Source organism: Microcebus murinus, chromosome 5, assembly GCF_040939455.1.
Source record: "Microcebus murinus isolate Inina chromosome 5, M.murinus_Inina_mat1.0, whole genome shotgun sequence".
Taxonomy (NCBI): domain Eukaryota; kingdom Metazoa; phylum Chordata; class Mammalia; order Primates; family Cheirogaleidae; genus Microcebus; species Microcebus murinus.
Window position 1 is genome coordinate 91679384 of NC_134108.1, and position 16400 is coordinate 91695783.

Consider the following 16400-nt stretch of genomic DNA (forward strand, 5'->3'; position numbering starts at 1 on the left):
GTTTGCATTTATATATAGGGTATACACCTAGATATTACTATATGTATGTGTGTTCTTGAGTTCTAGATGTTCTGGACAATTTAATAAGTATGAAACAAGCTTTTGACACTTTTTGAATTATTTTAATATGTACAATAGCACATTTCTTTACATATCAATACAAAAAGTTTTTTCTTTTAAATTTCACTAGTTTTCACTATCACTTACTATAATCTTTTTATAAGCAAATATTAAAGGTTTTCTTAAATGTCATGAGAGTTACTGCCTATGGGAAGACAAATAACTAAGTTCGTGAGGGGCAAGTATGTTAAGTGACCTACTTACAAACACTAGCCTCACAGCTCATGATTCAAATTTGCGTCTTAGAAGTATTATGTATTGCAATAGCTCTTGAATTTTTAGGATATCTTGCAAATCATAAAACCAAGGATGTTAAATATCTACTTTATTACTTCTATTGTCAGAAAGCAGTAAACATTATTCTAAATATCTGAATTTTGTGGTATATAAAATACATCTATATGTAGGTTTCAAATATGTGATAAAAATCGTACAAGCCTTCAGAAAATTGAAATGTAGCCTTTGTGCAGGTTCTCCTCAAGAACATCAAGGAATGGTGTTCCTTGGTAATTAGATATTTTTGCTAGCAACCCCAGAAACTTCAAATTACACTTCTAATACATAAAAGATATTACATATTACATAATTTTCTCTAAATTCTGTACTAAATAGCCTTTTGACTCACTTTTACGTGCTTTAGGAAAGTATCAGTATTTAAAGGACCTAACTAGTATTACTGAAGCTAAAATTGAAAGGACCTAAATAGTATTACTGAAGCTAAAATTTTTAATTAAATTCATTCAAACTTTGGAAAATATCAAATTACACGATGTAATTTTGCATTCCATCTGGGATATTCATTCTGAAAGCAATCACCAATAGCAATGATGGCTTTGATTGAGAAAGCTTAAATAAAATAAAATATCCAGTTTAAGTTGCTCTGAGTTTTGTTTATAAATCTCACAGGGAAAAATAATTATTACTATATTAGAATGTATAATGTTTAACTCTTTGAAAGTATTAGAAAATAAACATTAAGTCAATTATCAGAGTTATTAAGAGGAAATCCCTAGTTTATTATATCCATGATGATTTTATTTTCTACATAGTTCAATTATCTCAGATCGGAAGTTCAGCTTTCATTTACAAGGAGAAAATCTAAATAGTGCTTGTAATTTGAGGACACAATATAAAATTATTAACCCACTTTAAAATATTTTAAGTGTTATAGATTTAGGAGAAAATATGGGAAATGTTTAAAGTTATAAAAGTGTGTGTGTATATATATAATAAAATTAAATAATATATATATAATAAAATTAAAAGTATAGCCTACTTGCTTTACTTTTGATATTATTACTAATAATAGCTAATATTTATTGAATGCTACCATATATCAGGCATATGAGGATTATGTCTGCATGGTCTCCTTTATTCCTCACAACACTCTTACTCTGAGGTTAAACACAGCTAAAAAAAAAAAAATGGCATTAGTAGATTTTCCACATAGGTGTGTCTGACTTCAACATACATAGTCTTAACACTGAATTATGTCCCAATAGTTTATCAAACAAGAGTAGTATTGAAGTGGCTAGAGCTGAGTTCTGCAACTAACCAGTGCGTAATCTCTGGCAAATCACTTCGTCATTTATTCTTTTCTTTTGCACTAGGTTATTAGGCAGATAAAATCTATCATCTTCTACAGATTTTAGATGGCTTAAAAAATTTGAGTTTGAAAAGTGATAAGTCCTTTAATCAGATTAATTATACTATCATTTTAATACTCCTTTATTTTTCATATTATTGATTATTAAAATACTTCAACCTGGAAAGAAAAGTAAAACATATGAGAAAGACATGAAGATCTTTCTCAAATGTATAGGAAAGAGAAACAAAAAACATTACAAACACAGAATCCTTTAAAAACAGCATTTCTCCAAAGAAAAATAAATGCAGAGTACTTAATAGTAGTCTTCAAAAATTAAAATATATTTATATTACCTTCCTCGTAAATAAAACAAACAATATCCAATGTAAGTTGCTTTGAGTTTTTTTTAATCTAACTGGGAAAAATAATTCACAAATATTGAAAAAAAATGAGAGTAATGAAGCAATATGTATATCACCTAGTATTACAACAAACCAGTAGGATTCAAATAATAGAAAGTACAGGACAATGCAGAATCAAACCCTAATTAATTTATATAAGAACTTGCTAAGCAATAAAATGTATTTAAAGAGTGGGGAAAGAGTATATTATTAATTGTGTGGCATTCTGTCTTTTAGCTCAGAGTTTAAAGGAAAAAACACTAGATCTTCATCCCACATCATTTTCCCAAATATCTTCCAGGCATATTTTTTATATAATTACTTTAAAATATAAGTTTACAAAATCTAGAATAAAAATTAAAATATCGTCCAGGTAGAAACATTAGTAATAAAATTATAAAAGCTAACAATAAACTGGGATTTAGTCAATATTATAAAGGGTTAATGCTTTCCTATGGACTGGATGTTTGTGACCCTCCCTCCAAAATCATATGTTGAAATTTTAGCCCCCAATGTAATGGTATTAGAAGGCAGTGCCTTTGGGAGATGATTAAGTGATGAGGGTGGAGTCCTAATGAATGGGATCAGTGTCCTTATAAAAGAGACCCCAGAGAGTTCCCCTGCCCCTTCCATCATGTAAGGACATGGCAAAAGGACAGTTATCTATGAACAAGAAAGCAGGCCCTCATTAGACACCAAATATGCTAGCACCTTGATCTTGAACTTTCCAGCCTCCAATCCTGTGAGAGAAATAAATGTTTGTTGCTCAGGCCACCACATCTTTAGTATTTTTGTTATAGCAGCCTGAACAGACTAGAACAGCTTCTGTTGTATTATGAGATCATATATACCAATATTTTAAAAAACTAACACCTTAAAAGAAAAATGAACAAAGAGAAGAAGAGGATATGCAAATGAATAAATAATGTAGTCACTTTTAATTCCAGGATCATTTCCCATTCTAGTCTTCACTTGTACCATCTCTACTGCACTTGCACACTCTCAAGTGAGGCTCACTTAATCTTTGCTTCTATATACCTTAATGACATCCATTTCCAAACCAGTGCACTTAATAACATGATCTGTTTATGTGGCTGTCTCCGCAAATGTATGCATTTGCTAGAGCTCAGCTCTGCCAAAGAGTGTCTGGGAAAGAAAGATCCCCTTTCCTTTTAGAATGCTATTCAGTTTCTGAAATTTGCCTTAGTGTTTACTTAAATCCTAATTCTATTCTTTGGTGGCAGTTTCTAAGATTTATCTCAAAGTAGAATGACTCAGAACTAGGATGCTGAACTGGACTGCGTGCAAATGTGAAAGGCATATTGGTCTCTTTATTAGGAACATCATTTCACAGGATATGGTGTAGAGGGAATCACATGGACACTTCCTAGAATTTATACTGTAAACCAAACAATGTTGCTGCACAGTCATGTAAGTTAATACAGAGATGATGGAGGAATGTGAAGTAAACTCAGAGACAGTGAAGAAGTCAGAGCCAGGCTGGACTCCAAGATAAGTAAGCAATCATCATTAAAGAGACGAATGTCCCTCTGACTTGGCTACGTCATAGTCTCATTTTTCACTGGATTTCTCCTTGCTTTACACCCTACTCATAATAAATTCCTTCAAATTCCTTTAATATTTCATCTCCTACCTCTCTGCGAGATTGTGCATCTGCTGTTCATTTTTTCCTGGAACAGGCTGCTTCTCTTTTATATTAAAGTATAACTTTAATACTTTCTACTTGCCCTATGAAATTCCACAGTAGGTGCCACCTCTTCCTGGGAGCCTTCTTTGGCCCCAAGAATTGGAATTATGAGCCTTTCTACATAATGCACATCGTACTACTTAATATGTATTCCCATCCTATATCCATCTTCACATCCAAGACATTGGATGTTAGCACCTGCTTCTCTCTCTCCTCTCTCTCTCTCTCTCTCTCTCTCTCTCTCTCTCTCTCTCTCTCTCTCTCTCTCTCGTCTTTGAAGACAGAAGCAGTATCTTATTGGTGTTCATCTTCTAAATGCCTATCACAGTACTTGACATATATTATGTGTTTTTAAAGAGTTTCTTGTTTATAAATGAAGCAAGAGCTTTCATATATGTATTAAAGATGTAGGTCAAAGCAAGTACGAATAGAATTTTAGATAGGAAAAAAGGATGCATTTGTTTTCATCCCAAAGTAACTTTTAGTAAAAGAGAAAATATAACAATTGCTTGAGAAACCCTAGGAGGTGACCAGACATTGAGGAAACATGACATCTTGACACTGGACCTTTCATGTTCATACACACACATACACACACATAAACAGTATTGCTAGAATATTATTTAAAGTCAGATGAGCTGAAAGGCTTTCTTAGACATTCTCAGTACCTTATTTCTGGCAAAATGAAATAATAATTCCCATCTCATAAGGATTTTGCAATGATGAGGATTGTGTTTAATGACAGTTCTACTACAGTGATTATGGATATAGTTGTTATCAAATACATTTATTATTTTATTCAGTCTTTTTATTTTTGATAGAGTCTTGCTGTGTGCCCAAACTGGTCTCAAGCTATCCTTCCCCTCAGCCTTCTGAGTAGCTGAAATTATCAGCATGTGCCACTGTGCCTTATACAGCAGTGATTACCACAATTTCTCAGTGAAGACTCTCTAAAGACACAACACATCGTCTCAGATGGCCTGGGAGATAGAGGCCAAGGCAGCTTTCTACAAACTCAAAATTTGAGTCTCTGGATTTTTTGCTTTAAAGTGTATGCAAATTTGGAATCCTACTCCAAAATATAGTTCTATTTGTTCTGATATGAATATGTTCCTGTCAAGTCTTTTACATTTCCCAGCCACCTTTACAGTTGGGTGGGACCATTAAAAGAGTTCTGGCCAAAGGAATGTGAATGGAGAGTTATGGGCCATTATGGAGTCAAGCCTTTAAAAAGCACATTTGAAAAAAAAATAAAATAAAAAGCACATTTGAGAATCTCTCCTCATACTTTTCTTCATTGTCCACAGGCTGGGTGAGATCACAACATGTGACCCTTACAGATGATAGAGTAACAAAATGTAAAGAGCTTTTTAGGCCCTGAAACCATATAAAGGAGACCTACTCAACAACTAGGATCACTCATTTTGAACTATTATGTGAACAAGAAATAAACTTCTATTAATATGTTTAAACTATTAAATATTTTTAGTCTATTTCTTGTAGCACCTCCTGTTATTCAAAGCAGTATACACTCTAAAAAGGAAAACTGCAAGAAAGAAGTATTTTGCAGTTTAAAGACATCCTAACACCCAAATTAAATGTTTTTGCATTGTCTATACTAATTGCCACACATTTATTTGCATTTGCTAAATAAGCATAGTAGAAATATTCATTGAATTGTCTTTAGACTTCCCTGTGCATTAAAAAACTCTAATTAAAACATCTGCTCAGAAATCATCAATTTGCCAGGGGTTAAACATAACATAGCATGGAAATTCAGGCTTAGCATTCAGTTGTTATTCATAAAGACAGAGGTGAAAAAAGATGAATGGGAAAAAACAAGTGGTGGTCCCAATAAAACTATGTCAAATAATTTGTAATTGCCCTAAATCATAATTTATGCTCTTGCAATTCTTGAAATTTATATGTACAGAAAATATGGGGAAAATACATTAGCAATTCAACTCTGAAGCATTATTTTTATGCTTTCTTAAGGGGTATCTTTAACTGTAGATAGAAGACAGAGAGAGTGAAAAAAAGACAGAGAAAGAGGTAACATACTTTTATGACTACAAAGTAGGCAATCAGTATGGCAACATATTAGGCACCTAAGATAGAAAATCATGGTTTTTGGTCATTTTATAACACTGTATTCTTAAAGTATAAAATATTATTTCCTTATTATTGCATGATTACTTTTTTATTTTCTTATAATGATTGTAGAAGTCTAAGAAACGAAAAATTAGTGAATCATAAAATCATTGATATTAGAATTATCACAACCTAACGGTTGTGATAAGCCCAATGCTTTCTCTATTTTCTCCAAGTCCTTCAATCCTCTCCTTTTATCTGTCTTATTAAGCTTTCTATCATTTTAGTAGCAAACCAATATTTATATCCCAAACTCCTTCTTTTTCTGACTCTTTATTGCAGCCATCTGGAAAATCATTAGTCCTGGATAAACTCAATTTCCCATTTCCCTTTGCATATAGCTGAACAGTTGATCAGAACCATGGGAAGTGCACACAAGAGGGCAGAATGGTATCACTGCCAATGCATGACAGTTCCTTTGAGTTCTGAGCATCTCCCTCTCCTAAACATCTATCTAGATGCCCACTGCAAACCATCTCTGTTTTATTCAAATTTCTAGCAATGCATTCCTTCCACCACCTCTTCCTTCTGCAAGAAGGAAGATAATCTAAGCTTGTACTTCCTAAAGATAAAAGAGGCAATCTGATAGGAATTTTCCTCAACTTACCACTACCCTAAATGCTAAAACATTTTCATCTAACCTCATCTCCTCTCCTGAGACAATAGAATTGCCTCTTGGTTCCTTCTCTCTAAGACCAATATTTATACATATTCTTTGAACCCTAACCTTTCCAAGTTTCCAGTTTTTTAAGAAATCTTACACTAGCAAGTCTCTCCAACTTTTTTTTTTTTTAACCTCACCGGCCTCTCCTACTCTGTCTCCGTAGAGTCACCTTTTTCTGGTCAGTCATTAAACATTGAATTTTCCCATGGCTTAGTCTCAGCCAGTCTCTCTTTTCTTCTTATTCTGGTTAGCCCCAGTGATGTTCAACTCTTGTCTATCCTCTGAGATCAGTATATATCTACCTGTCTGCTCTGACTTCCATCTGCATTTTTATGTTTTGAAGACATAAGACCTTAAAGACCTCAAAATCATAAGGCCCAACAGTGAACTCCCTTCCCCATCTCATTGCATAGCAACACTCCCCATCCGATGTACATGCCATAATTCTAAGAGTGGACCATTCTTGATTCCTCCCTCATCATGCTCCATTACAAACCCATGTCATGTCTGCCAGCATTTCTCCTTAAATATTTCTTAATCTACTCATGTCTCCCCAACTCTTCCACCATCTTACCAAGTCCAGACTTTTATCTTTTACTTGGAGTACTAAAATTTGCCTCTTTATTTCACATCCTTTAAAAAGAACAGTGTTTAAATAATATAAAGATCATGCCACTGTTCTACTTAAAACACTTCAGTGACTTCCCATTTCAATGCTTTTTCTAATCGTTAATCTAACACTTAAAAACCTAGACTAAAATCTATAAAATTTATAGAACTTCTTTCAAAATTGGAGTCAGTCCTCTCGAAACTTGCCCCTGATTTATCAACCAAGTTTATGTAGTATTATTAATCCTTTGCTGTCATTTCAACAATGTCCACAGCATCTTCACCAGGAGTTGATTTCATCTCTAGAAGCCACTTTACTCATCCATAAAAAGCAACTTCTCATGTGTTCAAATTGTATTATGAGATTGCAGTAGCGTTCACAGAAGTGAAGAATTAGAATCCTTGCTCTGGATCAGATTTTGGCTTAAGGGAACGCTGTGGCTTGTTTGATCTTCTCTATCTAAACAACTCAAACATTCTCCATATCAGCAATAATGCTCTTTCACTTTCTTATCATTTATCTGCTCACTATTGTAGCACTTTTAATTTCCTTCAAGATCTTTTCCTTTGTATTCACAACTTGGCTAACTCTTTGGCACAAGAGGCCTAACTTTTGGCTCATCTCAGTTTTCTATATGCTTTCCTCACTAACCATAAGCTTAACCATTTCTAGCTTTTGATTTAAAGTGAGAGATGTATGATTCTTCCTTTTACTTCAACACTTAGAGGTCACTGTAGGAGTATTAACTGGCCTAATTTTAATATTGTTGTATCTCAGGGAATAAGGAGGACTGAAGAAAGGGAGAGAGATGTGGGAAGGGCCCATTGGTGACACAGTGGTGACACAAACCCCAGATCACTGATCCCAGATCACCATAACAGATATAATAATGACAAAAAAGTTCAGAATATTGTGAGAATTACCAAACTATAACACAGAGACATGAAATAAACACATTCTTTAGAAAAATAGCAGTGATGAAATTTCTCAATGCGTGGTTGCCACAAATTTTCAATTTATTAAAAATCACAAGATCTTCTAAGCACAATAAAGTGAGGTATGCCTGTATGTTTTCAATAAAATTCTGCTCCACAAACAAGGATAACAATATGAAGAAAAGTCAATGTTCATCCAGGTATTTCCATTAATTTTCTAAAATTTTTACTGCTTCTAGCTCTCTAAAGCCACAGGAAATAATAAAAAAAAATGAAATAAAAGTTTTACTGCTGGATTTATTCATTTGAGTTCTTGCAGTGAGTGATTCCTGAGAACCATATGCAAAAGTAAATGGCATCAACGTGCTGCATTACCTGCTTGAGACTTGAGGGTTAAAGAAAGCTTAAGAAGTTCAGTGGACAGAGGGACAAGGGGTAATCTACAATGGGCATGAAGATGTGGAATAGGACAATAGTTCAGAGAACATTGGTGGGATAAAAATCTCAAATACTATCTTTTGTTGTTTGTAAAACATATCTTTCCCCCCCCATATTTTGACATCGTTAGAACTGGAATCCATCTTACAATCAATGGAGTTTTTTTAGTTTAATGAGTAATATTTTATTCTTTTTATTTGTATGTGAAATAAGGCCATATTTCAAAATATATGGCATAATTTATTCAATTGAATGCTTTTATAACTCTAGCATCCATAATGGGATAAACAGAGTTTTGGGAAAGAGAGAAAGAGAGGAGTGAAATAAGACTATTGGGAGCAAAGAGAGGCATTCCAACTTTATGTAGGAAGCTGGTAGGAAGCTACCAGCTGGTAGGAAGCTACCATAATCCTGTGCTTTGTATATGTGCAAATATATAGCCTTTATCACATTGTATTAGAATCAGTTGTGCATGTATCCACTTCACTTCCTAAACTCCTTAAGAAGAGGACTATGAATTAATCTTCCTTATATCCCCCAGTGCTGGGCACTTGATAGAAGATCAAATTCATTTGTTCAAGTAAGTTAATTCTAATAGCTTTGTCTTCTACAAAAAGGGAAGCAAACATTATATGTTGTGATAAATTTGTTAGGTACTTCTTAAGAATATATTAAGTTGTCTGATAAGGAACATTAACTTACTTGAGCTATTTGATTACTCTCTAATTCACTGATGCATTAATTTCCTGAATGTAGTAATTACAAATCAGAAATTGCAAATGGAGAAATGAATTAAAACACGCTGCTCTAGGGCAGCTAGCAATGCTTAGGTGACCTAAAATATTTGTAAAAAGCAAACATATTCTCCAAAAGTAATTTGCCTAGGAGCAGGCTTAGTCTTAAATTTCATGCGTGAAGTAAATTTATAAATATCCTAATTTTCTAGGAGTTTATAAAAGCAAATACAATACCGTAACTGAAACATCAAATATGGAAAATATACAAACAATGGCAGAGTGATTGAATGTAAACACATTTGTATCTTTTTCAAAATAAGCATAAATGAACATAGGAGAAGAATGAAGAACCTCACTGATATATTTAGCAATGTGGAGGCCATCGACAATCTTGAAATAAATAATTCTGGGAAGAGAAAGAGGGTCATGAAAAGTGGTGCAATTTAAGAAAGAAAGGGAGGATAAGAATTGAAGGAAATGAGTACAGGAAAATCTTGCAAGGAGTTTGCTGTAAGGAGTGAATATAAATGGAGTATGGAGGAAGTGGAGTCAAAAGAAAGGGCGTTTTTTCCTTAAAATCTGAGAGATAACACCATTTTTGTATGTTTGTAGAAATAAAATTGATTATAGGGGATAAAAAGGGAAAATTGCCTCTGCATGATCTTGTATAGGTGAGAGGAGTTGGAGTCTATGATATAAGAAGAGAGACTTAGATGGGAACATGAATAGCTCAATTATGTAAGAGGTGGGAAGAAAGATTCTGAGGGAGTACATGCTGATAGCTGGCACTTTTGCTATTGGGAAGTGTTTTCTGATGGTTTCAGTCTTCTCAGTGAGATAGAATCCAAAGTTGCTAGCTAAGAACAAAAGGAGGGAAGTGTTTAGGACTCCGGGAAAAAGCACAAGTTTGGGGACAATCACCCAAAGAATGGGAGAATAAACAGAATCGGATTCCAGAATATGATTGCCTGGTAGTATTAGATACCTACCTGAAATTTGTTTTTATAAATTAACATGAAATCAACAGAGTTGCGAGTTTTTTCCAGCTGTGTTCAGATGCACAGCAGCAGGGCTGATTTGAATTTAACCAGAGTTGAGGTTTTGCCAAGCTAATACGATGCATCAAGCAAGGGACAGAAGAGTTAGGGTACTTGAGGAAGAATGATCACAGTGATTCACCATAGAATTTAACTAAGTAAGGAAGAGCGTGTGGGCACCAAGGAGTAAAGAGACTATTAAATGGTGGTTGTGCTGAATGGAATAATCCCTGGAAGCCTGTGAAGGACTGACAGGGTCAGAGTAGTAGAAGTTGTGGACCGGAAAAAGCAGAAGTGCTAGTCAAAGAATGAAATGCGTAGATCAAATCATAATCAACGATTAAGTGCATATATAGTAATAACACTCATGGGGTGTCGGGCAGGTGGGAGAGGAGAGGAGAGGAGAGGATGGGTATATACACATGTAATGGGTGTCGTGCGCACCGTCTGGGGGATGGACATGTTTGAAGCTCTGACTTGGGTGGGGCAAAGGCAATATATGTAACCTAAACATTTGTACCCCTGTAATATGCTGAAATTTAAAAAAAAGTCTAGAAAGAATGCAATAAAAGACAAATTAAGAATACACAGTTCAAAAGGAATTATTCAAGGAAACGGGAGAATTCAGACATAGACTCAAAGAAATTACAGACATGAATTCTCTAAATATAGTTCAAAGAAGACTTTAAAGCCCAAAGAAAGAAAGAAAACCCAAAGAAAGAAAAGAGAAAACATTTAAAAATATTTCAGAGATGAGAGCCATTTGGAGAATGAACACCAAACACAGTAAAGATTCAGGGATGGATAGGTGGAACAGGGTAGAAAAAAATCATACATGATGAGATGATAGAGAACTATAACATAAATGTTATTATAAGAAAGATAATAGGAGATACAGGAAATCCAATGTATGTAAAATAGGTGTTAGACAGGGACCAAATCTGCAGGTGGCAGATACAAGCCCGGAGATCCGAGGGGTGGAGAAGTGGGGTGGGAAGGGACTGCAGGAAAATGCAACCAACAACCAGAAAGAGCAGCAACTTGAGGCTTTGAGGCACACACCTGTGTGTGAGGTGCCACACCTATGGAGCTACAACTTTGTTATAAGAACACCTGTCAATCATGCATATCAATCATCTGGTAACATCCCATACCTAGGATATATATTAAAAGTACTCCAAAATTTCAACAGAGGTTATCTATAGATGGTGAAAACATATATATAAATACATTTATATACATTTTTTCCTATTTACAGTTTTTTTTTGTTATCTGTAGTTTATCATTATCCTGCATTAACATGAAATATATTTCCAATTCTAACATGCAACATATTTTTACACTCCTAAACTAAAGACAAGTCATATAATTAGTGATATCTTAGATTCAAAGAAATGTGGTGATTTTGTAATAGAAATATTAGCATATTTAAAACAAAGAAGGGATGATGATCAAAGAGGCTTCAGACAATAACTTGTCTTAGAATCGACTCAAAGAGGTTTCAAGGATCAATAAGAAGGATGGTAACAGTTTGTGGGTGAGGTTGTTTTGTGCAGGCTCAGTAAAATTAAGTCAGGAGGGACAGGTTCAACAGGAATGAAGTGATTTACCATATAGGCAAAATAAGAAGAGTGTGTGTTATGAATTAAAAAGACAAAAAAATAAAATAAGCAAAACCTTTTCTGTAGCATTTCATTTGAGTTGAAGTGAGACATTCTGAGACAGAGTTTGCAGACTGGGCCATCAGAACAAGAGCAAGGAGACACTTGGGAAATGGCCTCTTGACCACACTGTCTATAGGAGTAGGGCCTATTTGTGAAATTACTTACTCTTGAAATGCAATGACCAAACACATTTTGAACTTGTTTCTTGTCCTTTCAGGGATAAGTGTATTTTACTTACAAATTTGATTAATTTAATTTCCATAATTCTCACATAAATACAAAATAACCTTACATTGGATTAAAGGTGACTGTATTCTCTCTTTCTGCTTAATCTCTGCCATTCGTAATTCCACTCAAAACCTTTTCCTCAAATCATAATGCACTTTGGATTGCACTCTTGCCTTCATTATGCCATATGTAGAATTTGTTTCAGTAATATATTTTCTTATCATTAAAGCAGATTCTTAAAGGTATATAAGTGAGAAAAAGGAAATGATCATTTTCCCCAGAATATTGAGTTAGCCTTTTACTGGACTTTAAAATAATGACTAAATAGTGGCCAGGTTTAGATTATTTTTCATTTGTATCAGAATCTCTCATACAAAGGGAAATTCTGATATCTAAATGCATTACATAGTCTTGGTTTTAGTTTTATTTCCCAAAAGTATTAAATGAAGGTTTTTTAAGAAATTGCCTTACCCAACAAGTTTGACTGCATGTGTCCGAAGTTTTCGATAGTTTTCTTCATTCGTGCTGGTAACATGTCTATATATCCCCGTCTTATAATGGAAGAAATCCTCATGGACCTGCATTATGGCTAAAATGAAACCCAACAGTGGCATGTGACAAATGGCATAGTATTAAAGCATTGCCTTTAAAAACCTCCAGAAATTCTCACAAAACATACAGTGGATAAAGAACAGGCAGTTGAATCTAAGAAAGGATTATGCAGTTCAGCCTAATTTTCTTTCCTACTTAATTTAACCAGTTGCAATATTTTCTTGTTCTCTAATAAAAATACTTTTCACTATTTATAATATTATTTAATTATATTAAGCAATATATTATTTAAGTCACTGTGTAGCCTTAATGAACACAGGCATGATTACCAGGAATTGAGCCCATTGCACCAAAGGCCCAGTACACTTGGTCAATGATTGCTATATTTCCCTTAACTTTGTGCTTCATCACAAGCCTCTTAAAACCCCAATTAAGCTAGCAGAGAAGGGTGAGCCCAGCAACCTATGCTTAAAAGCTGTCCTTAATCCTTACAAGTAAACACAAACCTATCTTGGGTGAGTGTGAATAGAAAAGCAACCCCCTGGCAACAGAATACTCTGACAAGATTTCATTGTCCCAGCTCTGGAGAGCTAAAGCAATGTTGCAAGCTTTAAAAAGTAGAGCTTATAGTTTAGAAAGCTCTTCCTCATTCCCTCACCTAGATTGCTTCTCTATTGTGTGCTGCTTTGTTACAGGGCTTGGGCAATTCAGAGTGAAGACTTTAAACTTCTCTTCTAGAAGATACGAATTGAAACATTTTTAATTGAGATTATACATGCATACTTGATAACTGTGTACAATGCTTGTCTATCTTAGTTTGACATGCATTTTAAATAAAATAGGAACTCAGGTAAGTAGCATTTAATAGATCCTTTAAAAAAGAAAAAGCTTATACTCCAAAGTTATATACAACTTTTAAAACATTCGACTTTTTATTTCATTTGTTTGGTCTTCCATGCTTTTACTGATGTTGTTCAAATAATCTCAAAAGAGGCTAACTCTTCTTTATCTGCTCTAAAACACAATCCTATAGGACTTTATTTATATATCTCTACTCTATGCAGATCTCTTCTTTTCTTCCCTTTCCATCAATTATACTTATTTTAAACTCTATAGATTTTGGAAGAATATGCACAATGTTATTTATTTAGCATTCTATTGCCTTTTACATTCTTTCAAATGGAGACAGATGGAAATGCTATATGTTAGGCCAGTCAATAATATACAGACAATCATGTTTCATCTGCAGAAGAATCAACCAGCATTCTATCCATTTATAAAAAATATGAAGGTTTTGCTAGTGAGTTTTCTTTTTTATAGAACCATTGCGTCCTTTAGGTCCTATGATTCAACTTTTCTCTAAGCACCATGAATAAAATATATTATTCATTGCTAAAAAGCACTTCCAACTAAAGAAAAAGGGTGAGAAGCCATCAAAAGTAACTCAAAAGTGGGCTTCTTCCTTCAGTTTCTGACACAAAAACAGACTTGATAAACCCACAAACATATAACTATATAAGCCACTATACTGCAATTTTACTTTTGGAAAACTGTAGCAACTCATGATACAGAATCATAACATACATGAGGTCGGGATACTTCTGCTTTGATGTATTTCTTGCTCCTGGCTCAGAATGTCAGGAAGCAGATTCTCAACAAATCTTGGTTAAACGGGTGTTGAATAATTTGCATTTTCATTTTACTGCTTTGAAATTTTCCTTCTTTATTTTTGATTCATTATGTAAAGTTCATAAGCATCTAAGTATATGGCCATAAAGTAAACCTAAGGTGCTCTCAATTTTAAATAATTATGAACAAATTTTTTTTTACCAATTTGAAAAATAGAGAGAGAAAAAAGGAAACTCTTGAAACAGTAGCGCAATGACGTGAAGATTCCGAGGGGTTAGTAAATTACCCAAAGTCACTTAAGTAGCAAATTTCAAAGTTGGAATCTTTCCGTGTAGCCTGAGTTCCAATACCTGTGATCCTTCAGATTGGTCACATAAGCACCACTTAATGAAGCACACGCAGAAATTCAACATGGATTCCTTCCACTCTTATAACAACCAACAAACTACATAACTGTAAGGGGGAAAAAAGCTTCTCTCCATTTAACTCAGGTTTTGTGTAAGGTCCTGGATTTTTTAAATTAAATTCAAGACATTTATCTTACGTTTTGGTTTTTTAATAAATGCTAAGTGGTGATAACGGCCAATAAAAATTCTTCCAACACAATTATTAAATCTGTGATTCCAGCTATATATTGAGCAAGCACTAATTAGGTCAGCACTCAGAAAAACAAAAACTGATCAATAGTTCCTTAAGTATATAACAAATGTTTTCAATTTAATTTTGCTTATTTTATATTCCACTGCAATGGTATTATAAAGTACATTGGGCTTTATATTCAGTGTTCACAACATGAATTTTCATTTTAGGCCTCATTGGATTTGTTCTTTCATCCATTTCAAGGCAATGCTTATATGGGAAATATACTCTGTAAATTTACCCTTATCCATAACATTGTTGCAAAATAAAATTCACTAGGTAAGGAAAAGAAACTATTACTAGAGACAGTATCTTATAAATCAGCTAATGTACAATAAGTCACTGAATTATTTTATTATGCACTGTTAGTTTACTCTCAACAACACACTTAAAAATTGATAAAAATTGAAAGCCTTTTGTAAGACACAAAATTGTACTGGCTTATTGATTTGAGCTAAAAGAAAAGGGAAAGTATCTACTTTTTTCTACTATTAATCCTCAATTTTTTTTCCAATCTATCACCTAATTTATTTAAATTGAAGGTCAGAAAATATGTATGTATGATTCTTAAATATGATTGAATGAATAAAGTGAACTTCACTGTAAATTAATCACTTGACATTTCATGTCTAACTCTCTGTTCCTTCACTTTAGAAAGATAGCAGACTTTTATCAAATGTGTCATTAATATCTTAGAATTCAATTTGTGAATGAGTCTATGTTCTGAAAATAAAATGGCAGTTGATGAAGTTATTAGATGAGTTTATCTCCCATAATTGCTCTGATTTTAAAACTGTTGAGCCCTTATGAATACTTTTTAAATTTTTGTTTGTTTGTCTGTTTTTAGAGACAGGGTCTCACACTGTCTCCCAGACTGAAATGCAATGGCATGATTATAGCTTACTGCAGCCTTGAACTCCCGGGCTCAAGCAATCCTTACACCTCAGCATAGCTGAGTAGTAGCTTGGATTACAGGTGCAAGCTCCCACAACCGGCCCTGTAACCTTCTGAATACTCTTAACGCAAAAGTTTTCTTTCTTTTATTAAACTCCTTTTACATGAGCTCAATGTAACATTTATTAGAGAAATGAATAAAACAAGGCCATATTTCATCCAAGCTTACCTTGAACTGGTCCATTTTGCATGATTTCTCTCATTATCTCGGTTTCCTGGTGGGAAAAATATTAATGAGCATTATCATTGTTATCACAGCATACTAAATCTACTGGTTGGTATACAATGTTAGGTGTTGTACAACCAATTAGGTGTTATATAATCCAAAGTGACCTCACCTTTTGC

General features: G+C 33.9%; 1 protein-coding gene across 2 annotated transcripts in view; it reads right to left on the reverse strand.

Annotated features, from left to right (window-relative positions):
• The window catches only part of TINAG (tubulointerstitial nephritis antigen), a 79528-nt gene that overhangs the window by 24188 nt on the left and 38940 nt on the right, over positions 1–16400 (reverse strand). For both annotated transcript variants that reach the window (XM_012780779.2, XM_020287136.2), the window contains exons 8-9: positions 16225–16270; positions 12753–12870 (exon numbers count right to left, since the gene is read on the reverse strand). In XM_012780779.2, the coding sequence (XP_012636233.2) occupies positions 12753–12870; positions 16225–16270 (164 nt within the window). The remainder of the gene's footprint in view (positions 1–12752; positions 12871–16224; positions 16271–16400) is intronic.